Here is a 24,682-nt window from a genome sequence, read left to right on the forward strand (position 1 = left end):
TGAGGCGATTTCCCAAGCTCTCTCATAGTAATTTAAACAAGAGCCCGGGGTCATTCCCAGGCCCTGGAAGGAGTTTATCCATGCTGTTAAACTGTTTGGCAGTGCAGGGTCTGACTTCACAGACCGGTGGGCTGGCCCATGTTGACCAGCCTGCTTCTAGGTGACTCCAGGCAGGGTTTGGGCTGAAACATTTCAGGCCAGGATCGTGCCCCATCGGCAGTTTGCAAAGAGGTCATCCTGTCCTGAAGGCTAAAATAATTTGCCAGCTTAAATGGCTACTAGTCCTGTGCCAGCAAAGATCTGTATACAAAGCACATCTGGTAGATTTTATTTGGGCGTGAATTTTTTATATCACGCAAAAAAAAAGAAAAAAAAAAAAAAGGAACTGATTATGACCCTTCAGTAATTATGACATTTGAACAAGATGATACAACTATGACAACTCAATAAGGAATAATGAGTATTTTTACTCTCTTCTTCCTGCTGGCCATGATTTTATAGATGCTATTGTGTAACTTCTCAGTTTCACATTGCCAATTTGAACGCTCATGAGCCCTGCATGCAGGTGTTCAGAAGATCACTCAAAATGACTCATAAGATTTCTTTCCCGATCAGCAACAGCTAATTGAGTCCACTATTATATGAATGGCAGAGACCTAAATTCACACAAGACCGGGCTATAGTCTGATCTTCCAAAATGAAGTAGAGGAAAGGATGATATGAAATGCTACCACTGTTCTGGTTTATACCCCCGTGCTTGGATGGCATCCTCAGGGCATGGGGAACCAACTTTTGCCTTTAATAGACGTAACAGCACTGTTGAATTCTCCATTTTAGAAATGTGTTCTAGCTCTTCGTTTCCTCTAAATGGCAGACACAACATTTCCACCATATATTTTCTTTTATTTCACTGTGGCTGATCCTGATTTCCTCACCAACCTGCAGCACTCCCACTTGACTGATTACACAAAGATCATGTTTTGGGGAAGTACCTGAAATACTCAGTTCCTCATGGTATGTATATTGTGATCCAGGGACAGAAGACAGAGGAAGATGGTAAAAATGGAAAAAAATATTTGCCTGGTGAAACTTAGGGGACAAGATGTGTGGAGCCAGTACCCTTCTGTGTACTGCTCTAGCTAAAGAACAGCCTGCAGAGATAACTGCATAGAATTAGAAATTAGATGCATAGTGTTTTTCAGATACATTACTTTATAGAAAGTGTGCTAAACTATTTTAAGCAGATTTCTTCATAGTTTTGTATCATTTCTCAAGATGGTGGTCAGTGGGAATTCATTTAGTTTTAGAGCAGGTAAATGTCTTGGAGCAGGAGGTCTTATATTTCTCACTATAAGTCAAGAAACTTAACGTTAAACTATTATAAACTATTTCCTGTGCAATTCAGGGAGAGATGATGTGCTTTGTGCAGTGTGTTAATATGAGAACTTTACAAGGTCTTAATAAGGCCTTAAATATTTGAAATTTCATTTAATGAAATTAGGCCTTTGTTCTGTTTCTGAAGATAGCAACTGAGACACAGCAACAAGATGTAACCTCACTGCTGTGTTCTATATTTAAACAAGTTCCTTCCTCACCAATAAAAAAAGGGATGTACTTTTCTTCTCTAGCTTCTTTCTTCTGGTTTTCATTTCTGAGATGATCTTTTTTATCTGCCTAGGGAAAAAAAAACATGTTTTTTATATTAAAAAAAAAAGGAAAAAGATATTTGCACTTCATTTGAAATTAGTGCTATCCAATCTTTTAGATAGTTTCATCCATGTAGTTTTAGAAAGAAAACTTTGTGAAAAATGAGATAGGATTTGTAATCTAGTGTCTGGAACTCTAGATCAATATCCCATGCTGTGATATTGGATTTTTCTTTATGCTCTGACACTGATTGTGAAAGGACAAAACACCTTGACTTTGAAGAAAGGCGTGTTACAGCCTGTAGAATTATTGGATAACACAATATTTTCAACTTGATAACAGTTCTAAAATAATGTTTTATTTTACTATTCTTTTGCTAATAAACTCAGAATAAAACCAGCCTGTGGAAATAACCATCTACATGACATTTGAAACTTACCAGGATGGCTTTCACTCCACCATAGTTAGTCCCAATTTCACTAAATTCTCCTGCATAATAAATTCACTTCAACTATTTCTTTGCTTTCTTTCCTTTGGTCACCTATAAATTATATTTTGCTGTTGATGATGCTTGGATTTGCTGAGGTTTTACTGTGGATAGCTAAACTCTACTGCCAACACTAACCTGCTTTATTCTTTTCAAACAACAAAAAAAAACCAATCTGAGGGATTCTTCAGCTCAGTCCTTTAAGGTGTATTCACACATCCATAGATTTGAAGGTTTAAACCATATGCTGCAATATTCTCTTTTGACTTTTTCCATATGAGACTTCACAACCTTTCTGGGCAACTTAACCTCGTGTTCAGACACCTTCACAGTAAAGAAGAGTTTTCTCATGTTAAGCGTAGTTTCCTCTATTTCAGTCTCTTGTCACCTTTAAGCATGCTGTATCATTTACTGTCAGCCACCTAGCTTTTCAACATCTCATTGGTGTGAAAATCAGAACTGGGTCTGAAGTTTCTGACATTTGCATGTCCTTTCACTAATGTTGTACTCATATAACCACTCACTTATTGGCAAATGTGTATTTTTGTGGGGTCATGCTCATCCAAGGGTTATATTCTCCAAGGTCTTTATTCATTTTACCAGCATCAAAGCAGGAGCTCCTACTCATTTTTTTTTCCATTATCTACAATCTACTAGAAGTTTCAAATGAGTCTATCTTACCAAGCAATCCCAAGCAATCAATAAAATTGGCAAAACTGATACAATAAAATGATCAGGTCCTTTCATTTAATAAGGAGCACCAGACAAATAATCTAACAGATGTGAAGAGGGAATTGAACTTACTTCTACAAACTGAATCAGCAGAAGTCAAATTTTTAATGAACATTCAGACTTAATAGGTGCATCTTCTTCAATCTTTTAAAAACTAACTTGAGAATATTACAGTGTGATAAAATAATATTTTTAAAAGTGTATACAAAAAAAATTGTTCACATTTAAATTTTTATCTTTTACTGTAGTGCATCTGATAGACTGAAATACAGATGACTGACTGTAAATATATAAATCTGCTACTTTCTCCTAAAGATATCTGCTATTTTTATGCATTTAACATAGAACTTGTGTACCACCTATAAGGCATAGTTTTCTTAGGAGAGAACATTTTTCCCCCCACAATTATCTCATATCTGACTTCCAAATGACAGAGATAATGATGGCAATTTAAAAAGGCAATGTAAATGCTCCAGGAAATACTTTAAAAAAATAAGTTAAGTGTTGCTGTGTGATGCAGCCCATTAAGGCAGAGACCATCAGCACAGAGGGAGGCAACAGTTAATTAGCATCACCAATAGGCGGCCTCCCATTCTGAGCTCTTCTAGTGCTAGCGCTCATTATCTTCTGCATCACCAATAAATAATGTCCATGCCTGATGTTCTCATCTATCATGAGTTACTGCTTGTGTTTGGTCTCTTCCTCTCTTAGAAAAAAGTTTCTGTGTAGACACTGTGTAGACATTGTAGACGATTTGTGTTAATCACAGTTGTAACATCACCTTTCTCTCCTTTTTTACCATCCCATTATGGCATATTGAAGCAATTCAGACTCTCTTGGTAGGAAATATGAACAACTCCTCTTAGCCATCAGTCACATGGCATATTTTGAGGTACCAAGTCCTTTTTATCCCTGTGACCCAACATGCCAATCAGGAAGATGTTGGTGCATGCATACCAACAAGAGAGAACTAAAACAGAGATTTGCAGAGACAGAGGCTGTGTCAGAAACAGAAGTGCAAAAACACTCAAAGGATACACCATTTGTACATAAGCAGTGCATGCCTTGTGCCTTAACACTTTATGTTCTTTGTCTTCTAATTGTCTTGAATATCGGATACACCTAAATATTCCAATTAAAGAATACAGAAAAGTAATTAATCCACCTGTAATTTTCAAACCAGTTTCCCTATTTATCTTCCCATCTTATTTCTGTTCTCATCTGAAAAAGAAAAAATTCTACAGCACAAGATGACAGATAAAATTTTAAAAATCAGAATTTTCAGAAAGTCATATTGAAAGATGTCCTGACCTTCAGAAATGACCAGCGCAGCTGCAATGGGTCTGTATACATTCAAGTTTCCACTGGCTGCTGAGAAACAGTATTAACAAATAAATCATTTCCCTCAAGAATTCAAAAAAAAACAATAATTTTTAGAAACCTCAGAAAAAAAAAAAAAAAAAAAAAAAGAGGAAAAATATGATTGGACACCTGGTTAAAATTCAGTCAAAATACATGAAAGTACAAGTTCTTCATTCTGATTGCTAACATATAAGAAGCTGAGTGCAAACTCAGAGGACAAAAATACAGAAAATTGAAGAGAAGCAGCAGAGGATCAAATTAGAAACTGGATACCAAAGGGAGGTAAAGCATTGTTTTTCTTGCCTTGTTTGGAGATTTCACTAGTGACAACCCTTATATAATGTTTTCCAAGCAATTATCAGTTCTGTCACAGGATAATTAATTTCATTCTAGATGATGCAGGTAAAAACTTAGCACAAATTGAAGAATAAAAAGGGAACTTTTTGGTTTATCTGTACAAAAAAAAATCAAAAAGGCAGTCAAGACAATGCAGCAGAACATTGATGTAATTTTGAGAAAATCAAATAACTTAGGAGTGAGTCACTGGGAAAATTATTAAATTTTCTTTTGAAAATTATAGATAATCTTCTTCCACAGTAATTCAACAAATGACGGACCGGATATTAAAACCCTCTTTGTTGAAAAATAGTGACTAAGCAAGGACGGGGAAGAGGATGCTTCCTAGGGATGGCAGCCCACAAGCGACCTGCACTGGGCCACTAAGGAGCAAAGAGCAGCAGAGGAAAACTAGTAGAAAGCAAAGAGCAGCAAGGAAACCCATATGCTCCCAGGGCTGTCAGAGATCATTTCACACAACACAACTGCCTGCAGGGCTCAACACATCTAGAGGAACTGGGAGGACCTGAGTGTAACTACAGCAAATGCAGGGTAAGGAGAGACCAGCAAGCAGGGGCAAGAAGCTCTGCCAGGGGAAACGTGAGGAAAGATGTTTAATGAACTCAATGCATGGGTTGGTGCTGGAGCACAGGGAGTAGGGAAGCTGCACCATTGTCTCATTTGGGGTTCCAAAATATCCAATTATATCCATTTTTGCCATCACCCACACCCAAAATAAGCTACAGGAGAGTTTCTAAGTACAAGCTGATGGAGCTGTCCTCCTACCCTTTCCCATGCAAATCTGCATGACTCCTCTCCCTCTCTGTGCTTAGACCTGCAGTTCTCTTAGTGAGTCATTTCAAGAATTTTAACTATCTGAAAATATTCCTGTGTGAATGTGGTTTATTTGCCAGTTTAGCTCACTGCACTGACTCATAGAAAGGTCAAACGAACATGAATTCAGGGCAGAGAGTGAGACAGAGCGGGGATGAAGGAGAAACTGCTCAGGTTGTCTCCTTTCAGACAGCTGAAGCAGCAGCATAGCCTGCAGTGTGCATGATACTGATTAAACTCATCTCACATAGCAAGGCTCTCAAAGGGGAGCCCCTGCCCACCATGCTCTTCTCCTGGCAGTTTCCAGGTCCCACTACGTCCCTTGTGCCAACTCTTTTCTTCTGTGCAGCTGCACAAACAGTGTGAAGGTCTTTTTTTGCTTTTGGACAACTATTTTAACTCACTAATGGTGTGTGCCTCTGTGTGAATGTTCATGAGGAAGAGAAGAATGCACAGCCAAAATTGTATTCTTCTAGCATGAATGTTGTTCCTGTAACTACATTTAGCGCTTTCTGAGTGCTTCTTCCACTGTCTTTTCCTGTCAGTGTCCATTCAGGACTTATGCATTGGCACTTAGCTGTGCACAAAGCTGACCTCCAGACTTGAGATCAGAGTTTAGGAGAACTTGTATGGTCTCTGAAGCAGCATTCTGTCTCCGGGTAATGATGGATAACACTTAAGTAATCAGGGACTGATGATCCTGAAATCATGCTGGGTATTAAATGGGTCAATAGCACTGAGTGCTTTAGGCACTAAGTTACAGACAAAAGTTTTGATTAAGGGACAGGAAGAAGAGGTTTGGAACTAGGGGTGGCAAAGACTAATAAGCAAATGTCAGGCCTAACAGGTGCAAGGCCTAACTATAACCCAAACATGAGTTGCCACCTAAAACAAGAATGTCATCCATCATAATTTAAGGAAGAGCCTTTGCTAATCCTAAACTATCCTCTGAGCTTTTTCTGACAGCCAGAAAAAAAATCTGTATTTTTAGTTCTTCCTGCCCCAGACCTAAGCCAACCCTGACTCTAGCCTTAAAGCCTTGGTATATTCCCAAGTCCATTTGTTCATGGAGAACCTAGTAATAAAGATCTTAAATTATTTCTCTCCTGAACCCATCTCTATCTCTAAGCCTAAATTTGATCATGAGTATTTCCTTAGGCTACATCAGAGCTACAACCAGGAGCAAAGCAAAAAGACGCACATAACATAGCCCTCACCTATAACCAATATTAACTCAAAATCTGACACAAATGTGAATCTTAATTAATCTTAGTTAACACCTAACCCTGCCTGTTCCACAGCCTGATGAGGCTTCATCTGTGCTATTGTGCAGAATGTCTGTGCCCCCGAATCAACCAACATTAGGTACCTAAATAATTCTCTACATTTTTTTTTCTCCACAGGGTTATATTTCACCCTCAAATTGCTCTACAAAATCATAGTTATGTAACCAGATTCTCCTCTGCCATCTTCATTCCTCTAATGTCTCACAGAACAGCTTTAGTTAGTGTTTAATGAGTGAAATTGCCAGGTCCCATTGCCAGGCTATAAGCACCATTTGTGTTGCTGCCTACAAAAAGCTAAGGGTTTTTTGCTGCCTAAGTCCTGAGGATTTTCACCTGCTTTTTCCAACCAGTATCAGCCCCATAATTCATCATTTTGACTGTGTTAGAAAACTTGTTTCAGAAACACTTAAGACTGCTACCTGAAATGCCTCAACTTGTCACCAACAGCATGAGCAGAATAAATAATTTTACAGCTAACAAATGATGCTAACCATGAAATGACACACTAATGTGAGAATGCGATGTCTCCGTTTTACAGCAACATTATTTTTTTCTTCATGACTCTTCGGAATCCCTCAAATTACACAGAAAAGGCCACCACCACAGTCATTTTCATAACTGGTGTGACTTCTGAACTTCAGTGAAAGGCAAGGTAAGCTGAATTTACTGTCTTTAATGAAAAAAATGTTGAAGTAAATGCATTGAAGAAATATACCTTCTATTTCAGCAACAGATCTGAGAGCTGAGAGACCTGGAGATTCCTGGGACATTTTTTGCCATTGCAAGGGAGAAGAGTATAGGAGATGCTGAGCTTCCAGCTCTCAAGCTGTACAACACCGCAATTGTGAATCTGGGTTTCATCAAACTCACACAGACATTTTATGAGGGAAATCACATTGAGGGACAATCCTGTTATCTTTAATGCCACTGAGAGCATTTTCTGCAAAATAAACTCTGACTTCTCAGCCCAAAACTTCTTGGGTGATTCACAAAACAGTTTTAGCAATTTAGTGACTAAAACTCATGAAAAAATAAGTAACTAGACACTAGAAATCATCCACTACAAGACACAAGTCTTACAGTAGGTTATGAGTTTCTCCAGATCTCACTAGATCTCACATTCTGCATTCTTTCATAGACAAAAATAACCTCCTTCCCCCACAGATTTGTCACCTCTCTCTTTCTTACTGACACCCACCTTGGCTGCACAGACATTATTTTTCTCTTCCTTGTGGAGCAGTTTTGCCTGCACTTTTCACTTTTGTGTTTCCACTGCACATCTGAGAGGGCTGCTGTGCCAGGCAGTGTCTCCAGTTTCTCCACTTCCATCAGTAATTCTGGGAAAAGCTGTTAGCCCACTACAAACTTTGCCTCTCTTTCATTACCAGACCACCATACATACCTACAGCAGCAGTGTGGTTACTACTACATCCCTTACAGGTCAATTCGTCGTTTTATCTGTTGCTTGAGATTTCACGAACAGCCAGCAGACTGCGCTAACGTATCAGTTTTCTCCATCAGGCAAACTTGCTTGAGGATGATTTTGAAGGAAACAGTGTTTTCCCAAAGGTGACACAAGGGGAACATATACATCTGGCAGGGGAGAACCTACGCGTCTCCCAAGGACTGACACCAGCTCTGCACAGAAGTGCAGGCAGGAAATACATATTTATACATATATGCATATACATATTTCTGCATCAAAATACAGAGCAGTTTCTCACACTGCACAGTATCCTGTGTCCTACCAATGATCACACTGGATGATTTTAAAGCTCCACATCCACCACAAGTGACAATCAGATCATGTCTTGAGCACAGGGAGATAAAACAGACATTTCCTTTCCGACAACAAGCAGCAGGTGCCAACACTGTGCCGAATACTGGACAAGACTCCCCCTCCTCAGCAATAAGCAGCTGCCCATGGCGATACCAGCAAGGTGATAGCCCCTACCAAGATCTGAAGTAATGAAATAAGTTAGGTCAGATGTGAGGATGACGCTGGATATTCACCTGTCTCTGTGACACCGATGAATGTCTCCGTGCCAAGCTCCTAGGGCTGCCTGGCTTTTGGAGAGGGCCCTCCAAGCACCTCAAGCTTGGCTCCATCATCCTGAGGAACACCAAAGCTCTGTATCTGAACTCTAACAGCCCCTGCTATATTCACATTCCTCTAAGCAGATAAAAGACAAATGTTAAAATCGCAATGAGAAGCACCTTCCTATTGTTAGTTCTGCTTCATGCCACCACTGGAGACTGTAACTGAAAAGAATGGAGCCAGCAGAGGAAAACAAGCCGCAGTGCAAGCTGCTAAGGTGGGATTTCATGGCCAGTGCAAGCTGACGTGCGAGAGGCCTGCACAGGCCTGTGCTCCAGCCTTGACCGCTGTCCTTCTCATGCCCGCAGCATTGTAAACCATACTCCAAGCTGTGCCAGGAAGAATCCTAAGGGAATGTGCCATTGTCTTCTATAGGGTTTTTTCAAGCTTTAGCTTTCAGACACAGAAATGAAGGAGGTAGCAGGAACATATGGCCATGCATGAAGCAGGAAACTAACAGCACATGGTGAGATCACTGTAAAGCTCACTGGAAACTGCTCTCGCAGGCTGTCTTCTGTTTTCACAGTTACTTTCTGCAGAGAAGATTAAAAAAAAAAAAGAAAAAAGAATCACTTGATGAAAGTGAGGTTACAGATCTGTAGGAAGATGAATCAGTGTAATGCCATGCACTGGAAAGAGGTCCTCCCTCTTTCTTCCTGTTTACCTAGCTCCCTCATGCTTCTGCTCCTGCCTTTGACAGAGATCTCAATTCCCTTTTATTTGAAACAGGCTAACAAATGGGTTTTAAAAAGATATAAATAAAGTGCCTCTCACACCTCTCAGAAGAAACACTAGGAACAGGATATCCTTCTCTAAGGGTAGAGAATTAATAAAAACTAACAATTAAAGAGAACTACTATTAAACAGAATGCTAAAAAGTATTAAAGAGAATCAGCTAATTCACCTGCAGTTTGCAAAACTGCCAGTGAGTAGAAGATATTCCTCTGACAAGACATTCATTGATTTTCCTCATTCTAGATTACTTCTCTTACTAGGCCCAAAGCAAACTTGCTTTTTCTTAAGAACCTTTTTTTCATTATTTTATTATATAATAGCAATTTGAAGTCTGCAGCCAAAAATAAAAACAGAAAGGCTGAGCAAAATATTCCCTCATTTCAGTGTTTAATTGACAAGTGCAAACATAAGGCTCTCGTTCTCCAAGATGTTTGTATCGTTTCATTAAAATCAAGAGTCATACATGTGGGCAACAAGACACAAAAAGGCAGAGCTGAATGCAAACATTGTGCTTTGAGTCTGAAATCAGTGAATAAAATAGACTTAGCAACTAGAACACCAAACACAGACTCCAAATATCCTGCTTGCAGCTCCTGCCTATTTGAAATCCTTACAAATATTCTTCTGTGTATGGTTTTCTGTGTCTACACAGAGGATAATGGTATAGGCTCTGTTCCTTTTTTCTGGGCAGTCTTCATCTTTGAAAGTTTTGCAAAAGATCACTGCATGATTATTATGCACATATGACACTTCACCAAGTGAGTTATTCTGCTAATTGCTCATGAATAAAGTAACTTACCTGAGTCTTTGTAAAAACATTGCTAATTTATCTTCATATCCATGTGGGAGACTTTCACATCCTCTTTTCTTTGTCTTTAGGTGTGAGAAGGTAAGGCAATCCTGCATAAGTTTAAGAGTCAGAAGAATCTGTATAGTTTCAAAGACATCTATGACATAGAGCTTCCCCAATCACTTAGGACTGAAGGGATTCCCAAGCTACGATCTGATGATGTATGCTACTAAACCCTAGAGAAATGAGGGCAATACACCTAGCAGCATTCTCATAATAAGCCAGAGGGTGTGCAGAAGCCTCAGACATTGTGCTAGGTGGAACGGCAATCCAAAGAAAGTGATTTTCAGTGTGAAAGGCAGAATCATCCAAAGTCAACCATTTCACAGCAACGCATTAGGACTGATGAACTATCAAAGAATTACCTGCATGTTTCATTTTTAACTTTCTGCCAACTCACAACCATCCTCTTCAGATTTTTACAGTGAAGAAATAAACAGCAACATTTTCATTTTTCCAGGCAGGTTTTAGAATTTCTTCTTCTATGACAAACTTAAAGAAATGTAATTCTCTCCTCAGACCTTGAAATCTTTTTCAGATTGAGAAAATACCTTGCTCTTGCAAGCTTGGCTCCCACTAGCATATGCAGGAAGACCAGAATTCTAATCTAATCATAGTAGAGCTTTTTGTTCTGCTTTGGTTTCACAAGAGCCTTTCCCTTCCCTGTCCACCCCCCATTTTTGCTTTTGCTAATAGAAAAACTAGTTCCTTAAAAAGCAAGAGTTCGACATGAGGCAGTTTAGAGAGCACCAAATTGGAATAGGTCTTTAAGCACTCAGAGAGCCTCTGACCTCTTAAAATGTCTGTGATTTCTGAATGCTCCACACAAAACAAGAAATAGCATTTTGGTTCTGCTCCTATAAGAAAATCACTTTGGCTTTCTATTAACAGAATGACAGATCTCAGCTAAATGAAGTATACTCAGACTCACTCTTGTTCTCATAAATCCACCTCCCCCCAAAAAACAAATAAAACTCCAAATGTTCATGACTCTATGGGGTTCCTCACAAAGAAGTTGTTTTACATGGAATTCCTTATTATCTTTAAAGATTTTTTTTTAAAAAAGTTTTTATAATTAATCTGTTATAGACACTTAAGTTCATGTAATCACACAACAGACTCAGTATATCCAAAATCATTTCCAAATAGACCTCATTCTAAATTTCAAAATTCTACATAGCTTTAAATCAAATACCATGTCTTTTCTCCCCCTTGCTCACTCACTGTCCTAAACCAGATTTTTTTCTTAGTATGAAATTTTTCTTAAAAGAAAATCTGCAAAAAAAGGCTGTACATCATTTATTCCCATCTCAAATGAAATCCAGTATTCAGTAAATCATAAGAGCAAGATGAAGAAGCAATACATTAACCAAGCATGAAATCCTTCCCATCTTAGGAAAGGAAATGTGATCCATTGTAATTCTGGTAGCTCATGAGATTTACACAACCAAAATAAAGAGACTTGATTTCAAAAAAAAAAAAAAAGTCACTAGAGATAAGCTGTGGAAACAGATGAAATTAAATATCATAATTATTCCAACACAGCAGGACGTACTGCACTAGTGCAAATATCCCTGACTTAAAGAGAAAGGAATATTTGTGTGGGAAGAGCGGGGAGGCCTGCGCACATACGCTTTCTCCTGAAAAATGTATGAAACGAGTCCCATGACTGTTGAACGGTTAACAGATAGCTAAATATTTTTAGGCATTCATTAGGGACAACTTCCCTATTCCATGTTTCAGTGATGCTGGCCTTCCAAATTCATACCAATCAAATCTTTGCACAAATATTTACACTAAGTGTCTTTAAGTAAAGCACAGCATTCTCCAAGTTTCTCCATCTGATGTGGCTCACCACTGTATCCGCTAGCTGTAGCTGTCTGCTTACACAAGGTCCATTCCCTGATTGTGTCTTCAATTGCTTTCATTGCTTTGCAGCTTCTTGCCAGGAATTAGGTGAAAAACAGCTTTATTGATTAGTAATGGTGGGGAAAAGACATAAATCCTTTTTTAACATAATTTTTGGTTCACATTACCCAGGCTTTCTATTGGTTTTGAGTCTAAAAAGTAGCCAAAGAAAATGAGCCCAGATAGGCTGCCAGGATAGAAAAAACATACTTTATTTTCCCAAGTATGCATGAATTTTCTGAGATAACTGCTTTCAAGCAATCCTGATCAGAAATTCTTTGTACTTTCCTGAGAGACACAATACAACCCATCCTCAGCAGGTTTACTAGGAATCAGTAGTAAGAACTGGTGGACCAGCTGAAAGAGAACAATTCAGAAACATTTCAGGCTACACAAGGTCAACAAGAGCAGTAGTTGAGTTTGGACAAACCAAGGACATTTGTCTCTGTATTTGGCAAAACTTGTCTAAGCAATTGTATACACTAATGTAAGTACAGTGCATACAAGAGCCTACACAGTGAGTAGAGGCCCCACAGTGCACTCCTTTGTACAAACCAAAGGGAGCAGCAAAGGGAGGCCACAAGGATTTGCTCAGGACTGCAAGACACTGACTCGTATGACCCTATTCAACTGAGCATTTAAGCATGGGCTTGTATTATAAGATATAAATGGAGAAGATGCTTTTTAAAACAAATTATATTTATATGCTTTGTGTTGTGAGAAACATGAACAGCTTGGAAGAGAAAAACCAAACAACAGGCATACAACTGGGCCTCCATTATTTTTCAATTGTTTATCACCATCTTCTTACAACTGAGGTTCACTCCTACACTGATATCTGTTAATGCATGCTGAGCAGTTAATCAACATGCTGGATGCAGGCAATGCATCTCCACCCTCGTGGCTGCTTGGGAGATTTTGGTGTGAGAGCTGGACACTCGCAGATGCCTTCTGCCTTGGAGAATAGTGCAAGGTGAAAGACCTCTAAACAGGTTCATTTTTTTTAAAAAAAAAAAAAAAAAGGCATTACTGAAAACCAAGCTCCACCAGTTCTTAAGCTTTCTTAATTTACATCAACTTCTGGTTAGAATTAGTGAAATTATGAATTCACTGCACATACAATTATTTCCTGAAACATTAGCCTTTTAACCAATTTGGGATTTTTTGTCTGCTTCTCCATTTATTCTTTGTCATCCACTTTCAAGTCTCAGACAGCTTTTGTTCCCCACCATCAGACTAACCCCATAATCCAGTATTAGTTCCTGACCCTGAAACTCCTAACTCTTTTTATACCTGAGGCAGTGATGATATCCCTAGTGCAGCTGTGCTTCTGCATTCAATCAGCCCCCATCTCCTGTGTTCCTTCTCATTTCTCCATTAAAGCCTTTATCAAAGGAGTCTACATTCTACGTTCCTACACTCAACCCAGACATAATTGGCATTTTTGGATACTTTGGGATGTAATTCCAGGTCTCTGAAAGGACAAGTTGATGAGTGTTAAAAATTCAATATTTGAATTACACCTATTGAAAAGAAGGAGGAAAAGATTCATTTGTTCCTAAAAAAAAGAGAAAAAAGATTGCTTTCCTCATCAAAATTATAATGAGACATATCATGCTTAAAAGCAAGTGAATATGGTTGTGTATGTATTGTGTATTTTGCTTTAAAAGGTAAGATGTATTAAAAATAATGATAAAGCATATCTTTACTAAATAGCCCACAAAAATGCGAGTTCCCACGTTTCTGGTATTGGCATTAATTTGAGAATTGTGGGCTAATCCTGATTTTTAAAATTCACCACTCCTCGAAGTTCCTTGTACTTGAACACATCCTCGAGATGGGAAGGCAAAAACAAAACTTTGTGCTGAGGGCAATGAGGCTGAGAAGTTATAAGCCTGTAGCAAAATTTCTTAAGGTACTCATTTTTGTTTACCCAGTGTGGAACTATGACACTTTCTAGCAAACATATTTTTCTACCTGAAATTACACAGATATTCTTCAAATCTCAAAGCTAGATTGAAAGAAAAAAGAAAAAGTTACTGTAGAAATCCCAGTGCAGTCTCAATTACTGAGCCATTACTGTGATTCATACTTAAAAGAATAATAATACAGAGAACAAGAAGGCATTTAACTTCAAGTCAACATGTAAGCGTTCTTATCTGGGTGAATGTGGTCAATGTGTTCCTATCTACATTAGGAAATCCAGCATATATAAATATATAAATAGAACTTATATACAGTATACAGTCACATTCATATAAGCCATAAAATGACAATATGTACAAAAATATTTGCAGCTATGTTTTACACTTTCAGTTCTACAACAGTAATGTAAAGATTTCACTTCTGCTTAAAGGACTTTATCACTTTTCAACTTATGAATTTGTGATGAACATTTACCTTATATATACACACAGTATTGTCAAAAACATGTAAGAAGCAAATAGTCCTCAGAGAAGTTCTGCCTTGTTCATAATAAAAGTTGAGACTTGTTGAAACGTCATTTATCTCATTAGAGAGTAATGTGTATGTCACTGAACATAGTGAGAGACATTCTCCTCTTGATGTAGAAAGACAGTACTTTGATCTGGTCCATAAATAAATGTGGAAATTTTAACACATTTTGGGAGGGCACAGACTGGTCGCCTGACATTTGTCCACAGTATAGACTCACACATAGTAACTATTCTGTTTACCTCAGTCTTAACTGGCAAATCAGTCAAACTGAATGAACACAGGGATAAAAACACTTATTACACAAGGTAACCTTGCAGGCAGGATCAAAAAGCAGAGTAGCATTATTGGCATTATTGTAGCTTCTTTTATCAGTAAGTTAAGTGGTTAAACTGACTCCAAGGATCTGACATCTATGCAGTTTATAGACACATTTGTGAATTCCAGGAGCTGCACACATTCAATATACTTCTCCCAAGATGGAAAAATATTTCTTCTCTTCTTCAGATAATATTCTTCATAGATACTTAGCTCAGATAGAGACATGCTTTTTTTTTAAGCATATGGGGAATTCACTCTAAGCTGTGCAAGAGGAATTAAAGTTTTGAAGAAGAGGTTGTTTTCCTTATGAAGAACACCTGGAAAAATCAAACCTCAGAATGCAGCAGTTTAAAGTGCTTGTATGTGAAAACTAGTGGAGGAAAATCCTGCTGTGTACCACAGATTCAGATAGCACTTTCAGTAATGGTTGGTGCGGTCATCTCTTGCTCCTCACTGTTCTCTGTGGACACATCCTGGGCCTCCTGCTGGTGATAGATATCTTGAACCAGCATCATGTTTGTGTTCTTCCACTCTCTGTATTTCATTGCTGTCAACTTTGGGTCCTCTAGCAGCTGGTTGATTGTGGCCAGGTCATGTTCTTTACACTAGAAAGAGAACAAGTGGTTACTTCTCACAGAAAACCATCAGGATCATTGGCTGTAGTGAAAACACTCTGTGAACAATACACAATCGTGGCCCATAGAGATTCTCAGTTATCCATCCTGGTAACTAATTCCCATTTTTATAATAGATATTATCAAAATGAAGTCCATGGCAGAAATTTCTCCCAAATGAAGGCAAAATTATGCTTTCATGTAGATCTTTTTAAGATTTTTTCAAAAGTTGGTGAAAGAAAAGTCATCTGAAAATTAGTTATGCTATCTCACAAAATGCCAGCATTCACATGCAACTGGAGAAAAAAGTATCTCCTATTGTATTTTAGCCCACTACTGACTTTATCAATAAGTACCTATTGCAAGGGTACATTATAAATGTCTCTTCTCTGAAAGATGGAAAGAAAATAATTTTGGACGTAATCCATATCCTGAGAGTGTAGCTCACTAGTCGTTAGAGCTCATATGGATGTTAATTAATCTACCATCAGCTTCTGTTAACAAATCTAGTCTCAACTCATAGAAAGAAGGAACATAGATCATAAACAGTCACTGATGGTGACTGAGAACTTTGATATCACATTTTCTGTCACAATTCACCATTTTGCTTTTCCAGGCATATTGCCTTTCCTCACAGTAGGTCACAAGATAGAGAAGTCCCACTTATCTGACACAATTTGTTAATTACATGTTAATTGCATAACTCCTCCTGCTTTTGCCTGGCTCCATCTCCTCAATCTCTGCAGGAAAGCAATGTAATAGTTATTGCCATTTCTCCTCCTGCCACCAGATTGACTGGGCCCAACCACACTCTGTGCCAGTGGCTGCCTTGAAAACATTCCCACAAATCCTAGAAACTTCCCAACAGTAGCAATAGGCCCCTCTCACATCTGTATCTGTAAAAATCAGGAAACATCAGGAAATAATAAGAAAAGGGAGTGAGAACAAGGAGAAATAGTAAATAAAGATTATTAGATAGTAGAACTTGCAAAGTTAGTTTTTTCCTTCAACTATTACTTCAATTACCATAACCTCTGTGATGTTTTAGCCACTTCTGCTACTGGAAATGGTGGTTTAAATAGACCCTATCCTAGACCTAGTACCAGTCTTGATAAAAGGACTTCTGGCATAAGTGTAGAGACATTTGCTCTTAGTTTAAGAGGGCAGGACAAGATGAGGAGGAAAGACTACCGGAAAAGGGCAAATTTGGTGGCAAAAAGTCAGGCTATACATTTTTAAGTAATATTAAAAAAAAAATAATAATAATCTGGTTTAAAACTGTAGCATCAAAAGTCCATAATAAGGATTGCACTAAAACCTGAATAAATCACATCTCTCTGACTAGGAGAATTTTAAACAAAGTAAATATGAATTAAGTGAAAAACTTTTTATTTCAAAATTTCCAAAATATGGTTTTCAGTTGTCTCCTGTCTATATGGTAAAAGTATATAATCCCACTGATGCAAAGAACATGCAACTCCCCTACTCCTACTCTCACATTTGCCTTTCAGACAAGCTAACTAAACACTGCTGTGCACAGAATTCTGTTCGCATCTGTGAGAAAATCTCTATGCTATATTTGTCTTGTCAATATTCCAATTTCTTCGTTTGAAGTAATCAAAAAAATTTGACATATTTTGTTACGAACACTCCAAAAATTATTTTACCATATTATATAAGAACATTAGACAAGTCTAAGATTATAAACAATGCTAATCACAATTCATACAATACTCTTGCATTAAATCAATGCAAAATTCCCCTTCTTGCTCATGTGCAGCACTAAGGCTTTTAAGCTTCTACTCAGTATTACACTCAAAATTGATTGTTCCACAAGATCCCACTCTTTTTTTGTACTGGCTGGCTCTCAGCTTTATTGGAGAGGCTCCTCTTGGGGAAAACCTTGCAGTATCCCTCTACATTCAGTATTCTATCTCATAAAATAGGAATACTACTTAACTAACTTTCTGCCAAACGATGGGCTTACTTGCTGATATGGCTACAGTCAGCAGTGTTTCACTTCAGACTCATCAACACTCAGGAAATTTATAGTCATTTCACCAAGCCTGGAAATCTGACAGTATAAGATTCTTAGTGTCCAGCTTGTTTTTCTGGGTGTATGTTCAGCAAATTCAACATAGGCATTCTTTTGAAATAGGTTACACAATTCCTACTTCTAGTGAACACACACGCACACAAAGAACTAAATGACATTACAATTTTGCATTTATTCTTTCTTCTATTTGCAATTTAAAATGCTATGGTTATGTTTTCTGTTTCCCTCAGTACTATTCAGAAGCAGGATTTGAAATCCCATGACAGCGAAAATGATGATGCTGGTGAGTAAACAACCTCATTAATCCCTATTTTCTGGATAGATTTATTGGCCCTTTCATGAAATGTTCTATGAACCCTCCCTCCTCCTCTCCAATTCATGATACATTTCCAACATAAAAGCAGGATGCTTTTGTTATTAAAAATGTTAGCTACAGGAGATCTTTACAATAGCTTTGGCACATCCTGTGCATTCTCAAATAATCACATAAGGAAACCATTTTGGCTCATGGTCTTCCTCTTATATTTTATCATTAATGCACCTTTTTTGCTCTTCCTTCTTAAAGGTTTCTCTGTATAGTACATTTAGCTAAGCTTGCAATTTTTCCAGCTAAATAAAAGGAGTTTTCTTTATTAAATTTTACAAATGGCTAAAACTTCTGCAGAAAGAGTCCCCTCTGAACTATTGTTCTGTTTCCAGTTTAAATTTAACAGAAAGACACAGATTGGTGTTCAGAAATAAAATGGAAAACAATTTCAAACACTAAATCAAGTTCTCTAGAGCTTTAAACAAATATGTAATTAGAATTTGGCTGAAGCTTGCTTCTTTTTTTAGACAAAGTGATTCTTTCTCTGAGGAAAGAAACCTTGGCCCCACTCAGTGACCTCACCTTTAATGTGCTATTCAGCATTCGAATTTTGTGGAGTTTCTCATTAATGGAAGGATTTTTGCTACGTTTGATAAATGACTTCCTAAGCTCTTTCTTGGTTGACGGTCGACGATCACCAATGGGAGACAAGCTTGCTTGTTCTAATGACTTATAAAGCCGCTCCATCTCATCATCGGGGCATTTTCCCTGATCTGCAAAGAAAAGAATAAACTTAACATGAGAATGTGAATATGGCAGCACATAGCAGAATCATTAAGTCTGGCCATCAGAAAGGATTTTAACCAAGCTAAAAAGTAACAGTATTAGAGTCAAAAATAAGGGTAATTTTTAGTGAAGTTCTTAAGGTCATAATTTCTATGTTGTCCCTCATAATAAAGCTTACATTACATTATCATTTTAATCATAGTTTTCAATCTGATGGCTCCAAAGCTATAGCACCATTCTCCACAACAGAAAGAACATTAGAGGAAACACTAGCATGCAGTTGAGAATTAAGTAGGATAAAATAACATAAAACTCAAAGCCAACTCATTTTTTTAGAAGAGAACAACTTAAAATTAATAGGCCAGAGCTGAAAAAAAAAAAAAAAAGTATTATAGACTATACATCTATGGTACATCAATATGTTTATATGTACCCATACCATAGATGGGTGCATATAAACAGAAGGCCATTTTCTGTGAAATACTGCAATTCATTTAGATGATCATGCTGTTATCCCTCAGTCCACATGGCAAGCTTTTGTATTTCAGTATTTCAAATCCAATACTAAAGGAAAATTTTAAAGTTATTGGTGTTTTCAGGATGCTAATGAGTCCCCACTGGGATAACATTCAGTTTTATTTCCCTGGGAATGATGGTGGTAGTTCTTCTTAAATGCATTTCTCATGTGCCAATAGAAATGTCTGTCGTTTCTTCCTTTTTAATTTTTTTTTCTTAATGAAAGTTAAATATCAACTTTTCTAAATTATAATTATCTTAATTTAGTAACAATTTCTGAACAAAGGTAAGAAATTCCTTTACTATGTCATGGTGCAGCAAGAGGTCCCTCTGGAGAAGGATTCCAGGAGCGTCCCTAGAGCCATGCAAGATCCTAAATGCCTTCAGGACTGCGAATGACTGTTGTGCTACCATCACTTTGCCCATACCATGCCATGTCCAAGGACAGCTGCTGTTAAAAACTGATGCATTGAAGTGGGGAGGGGGGAAGGATTAAAGAGTAGAGTAAGAGTAAAAATTTGGTCCTCTCTACATTAGCCTCACCACAGCATTTAAGATCTTGATCCTGCACCCACTAAAGCAAATACAGTTTTGCTGTATAACTTTGCTAAGCTAAAGCTTTGTTTTCCCTGCGTAAGCTGGGAGCACGTCTGCAAGGCAATGCTGTGGATGAACAGCTGACCAGCATGCCAGCACACTCCAGAGTCTGCTTCTTATCTTCTCCGTGTTTTAAGAAGTACAGGGTCCTCCTACACTCCCATTCTTTTAAATATTTAGGTTACAGGAAAGGTTTATGATATGTTACAAATATTTGTCTTCAGTTGTCCGGTCAGAAGGCTGGCCTTCTTTCATTACTTTGTGATTGTAAGGAGGCTGCTGTAACTTGACAAGAACTAAATATAGCTTCCATTACTGGTACAGTGCTGGGGGGTGAAGAAGGAGAACCGTTGTATATTTAACAGGCTGCAGGAAATAGAAAAAAAATGCATTTGTAAGGCATAATACAGAGCAGTAATATTTCCTGAAAACCATCAGCTCCTGCCATGAGGCTCGTAATTATAACTAGCTTCCTGCCTACTTACTTGGGATGAAGCAGCTGTTTGTTTCATTAACCAGCTCCTGCATAGGACTGGCTCAACTGTGCTGCAGACAACACCTATCGGGACTGTACATGGAATCACTTTCAGAGATAAATTGAGCTATATCAAACCCACTTGACAGATATGCAAGAAAAAGTATATACAAAGAGAAAAGAAAATGCTTTGACTCTGTCCAACAAGTTAAACAAAAAAGAGAGTGGAGGGAGGAGACAAGAAGACTTTGCCTGTATAATTCCTGATCTATATATTGCCTGGACTTCTTTGAAGTTTTGTCAAGATGCTACTCAGTATCCTAAGAAAATAGCAAGTGTGATAAAACATCCTTTCGAAACATGCGCCTTGTATTCTACGTACTCTGATATGTCTTACACATTTGTGGATGAAGGTAGGCAGGACGGAAGTACTTGACATGTAAAGAGAAGTGGTAGACCTATAAAGAGAATTAGCACTTCAGACCAAAAAGCCCATCAGGTTTTTCTGGGACAGAAGGCCCTCCACATGATCAGCACTCTGAACTCAACTGCTAACTTCTTTCAAGCTTGAAACCTTGCAAAACTTCCTCCACAGTATCTTATTTTTTACCCACTCTGACTGCTGGAAGGATGGACCAGGTCAGTTAACTTCAAAGGGATAGTGATGGGCAAGACATTGGAGATAAGGAGCAGAAAGAGCATGAATTGAATGGGATTTCAGGAAACAGGGGCTGAGTGAAAACTATAGGTTATGTAAAGCCAGGTAGACTTTTGTCTGCTTTTGTTTTTTGTTTTTTTTTTTTTTAAACACTAACAAGCAATCAGCTTCTCTCACAACAGTTTTTTTTTTAAATAGTATCTTACTATTTTGTCTTGGTATATAAGCAAATACTGTTATTATTTTTTATATAAGCAAATGCTGTTAGTGACAGAGTAAATTGTGATCATAATATTTGATACTCAGAGGACTTTCATCCTAAATATCCCAGAATCCTCTGAGCCAAGCTCAGAAAGCAAAACTCAATGCTTTACAGGCTTGAAAATATCATTAAACATACTAAATTCAATGGCATGAATCTGTAAATGGCAGAGGTCATAGAAAGGTGGGAGAGGCTGTAAATTAACAAGTTCACTAAAATGATCTGTGAGAAAAAAACACTTCTCATCACCCACACATTCTTTATAGTCTATTACAATATTTCACAAAACTCCTAATTGCCAGGAAAGTAAATGAAAAAAGCACTACCTGTGATGTGTTATATGCTTTTTATTTCCCTCATGACAACACCCGAAGAAAAATAAGGTTGGGTAGTGGAGACGAACTAACATCATACAAGTCTTAATCACAGACTGGATGTTTTCTCCAGATTCAAACATTTACAGCACTTCTCCCTCAGCCTTTGTACTGCTTAGTTTTCTTTATGCCTGGAAACAAACCACTGATCTAGCACACAAGTAGTTTTCAGTAAAATAGCAGCACAAATGGCAAACAATTCCTGATATGAAATCTACCCGTAGGCCATACAGTTGAATTGTCACAAAAGATTTGCTTTGTATCACAACGCTTAAAAAAAACAGCATGCAGAAAACACATAATACTCACAATCAGTGTAAAAAATGAAGAAGTTATTTGTGTTGGACGCCCAAACAAAAACGAATCACGCTTTCTCTGAGCTTTGTTAACCTCAGAAGATTTATGTAAGAGATATATTTTGCTAGCAAATATTCTAAAGACGCAGACAGGTCGGGCCCCACTAGCACTTCTCTGACATAAGTTTTCCAGTCTGGTTAAACATCTAATATTAGTCATATTCAAAATCATTTCAAAATATAATACTGCAAGTTATCTCTTCCAGAATAACTCCTCAAGCTAAGCACTTTCTGCCTCAGACATGCAAGTTAAAGTACTTCTTTATCTCACCCTATTTTAAAGCTAAAATATGTGTATTTTTCTTTCAGGACCTGCGGAAAGATTAGGCATAGGAAACAAAGAGTAACAGTGGAAGGATATGGCATATTGTGTTTATTTGTGAGTGCACACCTGCAGCCAAGTGAACATGTGCATTGTCACCTATGAGATGCTTTTCCATAGTCTTTGCAATAGTAACTATTAGCAATTCTATTGAGTAACGCCTCAGAAAGTATTGGCCCCACTGCGCCCTTGTGCAGTGTGCTTCATTATAGCACTTTTTGAAAAATTGTACACCATAGCTCTTCTACCTTTGTCTACAGAATGAAACAGAACCAGAACTGGAAGAGGAAACCAAAGGAAAGTCTTTCTCAAAGATATTTCGACATTCCAGCAAAGGAGATATTCCAGTGTGCTGTGAGGAAAATAAAGTTATTTGGGGCTGGTGAGAACCTCTGACCAGTTGTTTCCAAAGTGGAACATAATTTTGAGGCTTGGTGCCATTTCTCAGAAATTTGCTTCTTACTAAGTAGAAGATATCACAGACCAGAACAAGCTGCCAGGCTCTAAGCACACCTGTTAGTCAACACCTCAGCTTTCAGCTTCAGCCAATTTGCTCGAAGTGGGAGACATCAAGGTACTCAGACTCCCCACGTTGCAGCAGAAACACAGGAATCTGTCTGAAAATTCCTAAGTTAAATGCCTTCCAAGAAGCAGCTGTGAAAAATCTAGCCTATTGCCTCCCAGCAGTAAAGAAATAGAAATTGGCAGTGTTTTGCAGAAGGAACATTTTGCATGGAAAATTGCTTCCAAGAGAACATATCTTACTAACTCTAAACTGAACTCAAGAAATTTAAATACTTGTTCTACCATCCCTTAACACTGAGATCTCACAGAGTTCTGACTGTATATTAATTCTAAGCAAAAAAAAAAAAAAAAAAATGCTGCCTCTAAAAATGCTGCCTCTAAAAATGCTGCTTCTTTGCTACTTGTATCAGCTTCTTGTGGCTGTAACATCCCCCCTTTCTGATTCTGCCAAAACTTTCAATGCCAATGTCACAGTGTTTTGACCCAAACTGGGGAGGCAAAGGAGAAAAATATAACTCCCCTTCCTTCCTCGCCTCACACATAGACATGTGTGTGTAGGGTCTATTCTTCACCATAGTAGTGGACTTCTCAAAAGGAATATGATCACATCATGAGCAAATCACATTTCCCAGAGAACTAGAGAACAGGGGAAAAAAAAAAAAAAAAAGGTAATACTTCATTTATGAGTGAATAACTTAGGCAAACTCCTCACTAGTAAATGCAGAACAGGGCAGGTCAAATTGGGAGAAAAGAACAGGAGAAATACGTTATCAACAATAGTAAGATGCTCTTAGTTATCAAAGTATACCATCATATAAAAGTATACCACTTTTAATAAACCATGATATAACCAGAAACAATGCAAAAAAGTATGTTTTTCCAAGTCCTGAAACTGCAACATCATAATTTTCACTGTAATCTCAAAAGCCTTTCTGATGAGAAGAAAAACAATCATTCAAAAACCATCATTTGTCCACGCATTTATCCTTACTACAGGCAAATTTGTTAGTATGCAGTCAACAAATCAGCAAAGAAAATAAAGCCAATAAAAGATATTTTTTTGAAGTTCTTGCAGCAGAAACAAAGTTCCTCAGAAGATCTGTTCTAGCTATTATTGGCACAATTAAACTCGGGAGGGGAAGAGGATGTCAGTTCTGAAAAACAAGGAAGAGTTGATTGCATCCAGCTCCTATTTAACCAGTTGCTTCCTACAAAATCAATCCCCAAAAATTTCAAATGGTTTGTGAAAATTTTTGAGGCCACTCAGAATATCAGCTCATGCCAGTTATTATACAAGCCACTGTGAAATAAAGTATAGTACCATAAGAATTTCTTGTCGGGATCCATTAAATTCACATGACTGTAAACATAAAATCTGAAGGAAATGAAAGCAAGAAGGATGTTATTACTATAGTAGAATATCCTTAAATACACACAAACACATATTCCTGTTCTCTTGTAGTAACCTTCCAGTTTCTGTTACTTCCTTTTGTTACATGTTTTTTACTTACGTTGATGTGGGCCATAATCAGATTAATTTTTCTTCCAGCAGTTGCCAGAAGAAATACAAAAGATGAAGTTTGGCAGTGTCTAGGCTTCCTGGATGGGACAAGGCCAGTTTCTGGATACAACGCACGTAGTCAGATACTTGTTTGTATTCTTAAATTTTGCTTGTTTGTTTTTCAATTTCTTTATGCTATAGTGAGTTTTGAATCTTTTGACTGTGTATATGTAGCAGGACACAATACTGAAACACTATTTTCCTCACAAAGCAGAAGTAAATA

At 37.7% G+C, this 24,682-nt stretch overlaps 1 protein-coding gene across 1 annotated transcript in view; it reads right to left on the reverse strand.

The window, feature by feature from the left end:
- Positions 1 to 15,454: 15,454 nt before the first annotated feature.
- Positions 15,455 to 24,682, reverse strand: part of IPCEF1 (interaction protein for cytohesin exchange factors 1) — a 39,335-nt gene continuing 30,107 nt past the window's right edge. The window contains exons 9-10 of the mRNA XM_026044376.1: positions 18,610 to 18,800; positions 15,455 to 15,655 (exon numbers count right to left, since the gene is read on the reverse strand). Of these exons, the coding sequence (XP_025900161.1) occupies positions 15,455 to 15,655; positions 18,610 to 18,800 (392 nt within the window). The remainder of the gene's footprint in view (positions 15,656 to 18,609; positions 18,801 to 24,682) is intronic.

Source organism: Nothoprocta perdicaria, unplaced genomic scaffold (genome assembly GCF_003342845.1).
Source record: "Nothoprocta perdicaria isolate Ctin4 unplaced genomic scaffold, notPer1 scaffold_36, whole genome shotgun sequence".
Lineage (NCBI taxonomy): Eukaryota > Metazoa > Chordata > Aves > Tinamiformes > Tinamidae > Nothoprocta > Nothoprocta perdicaria.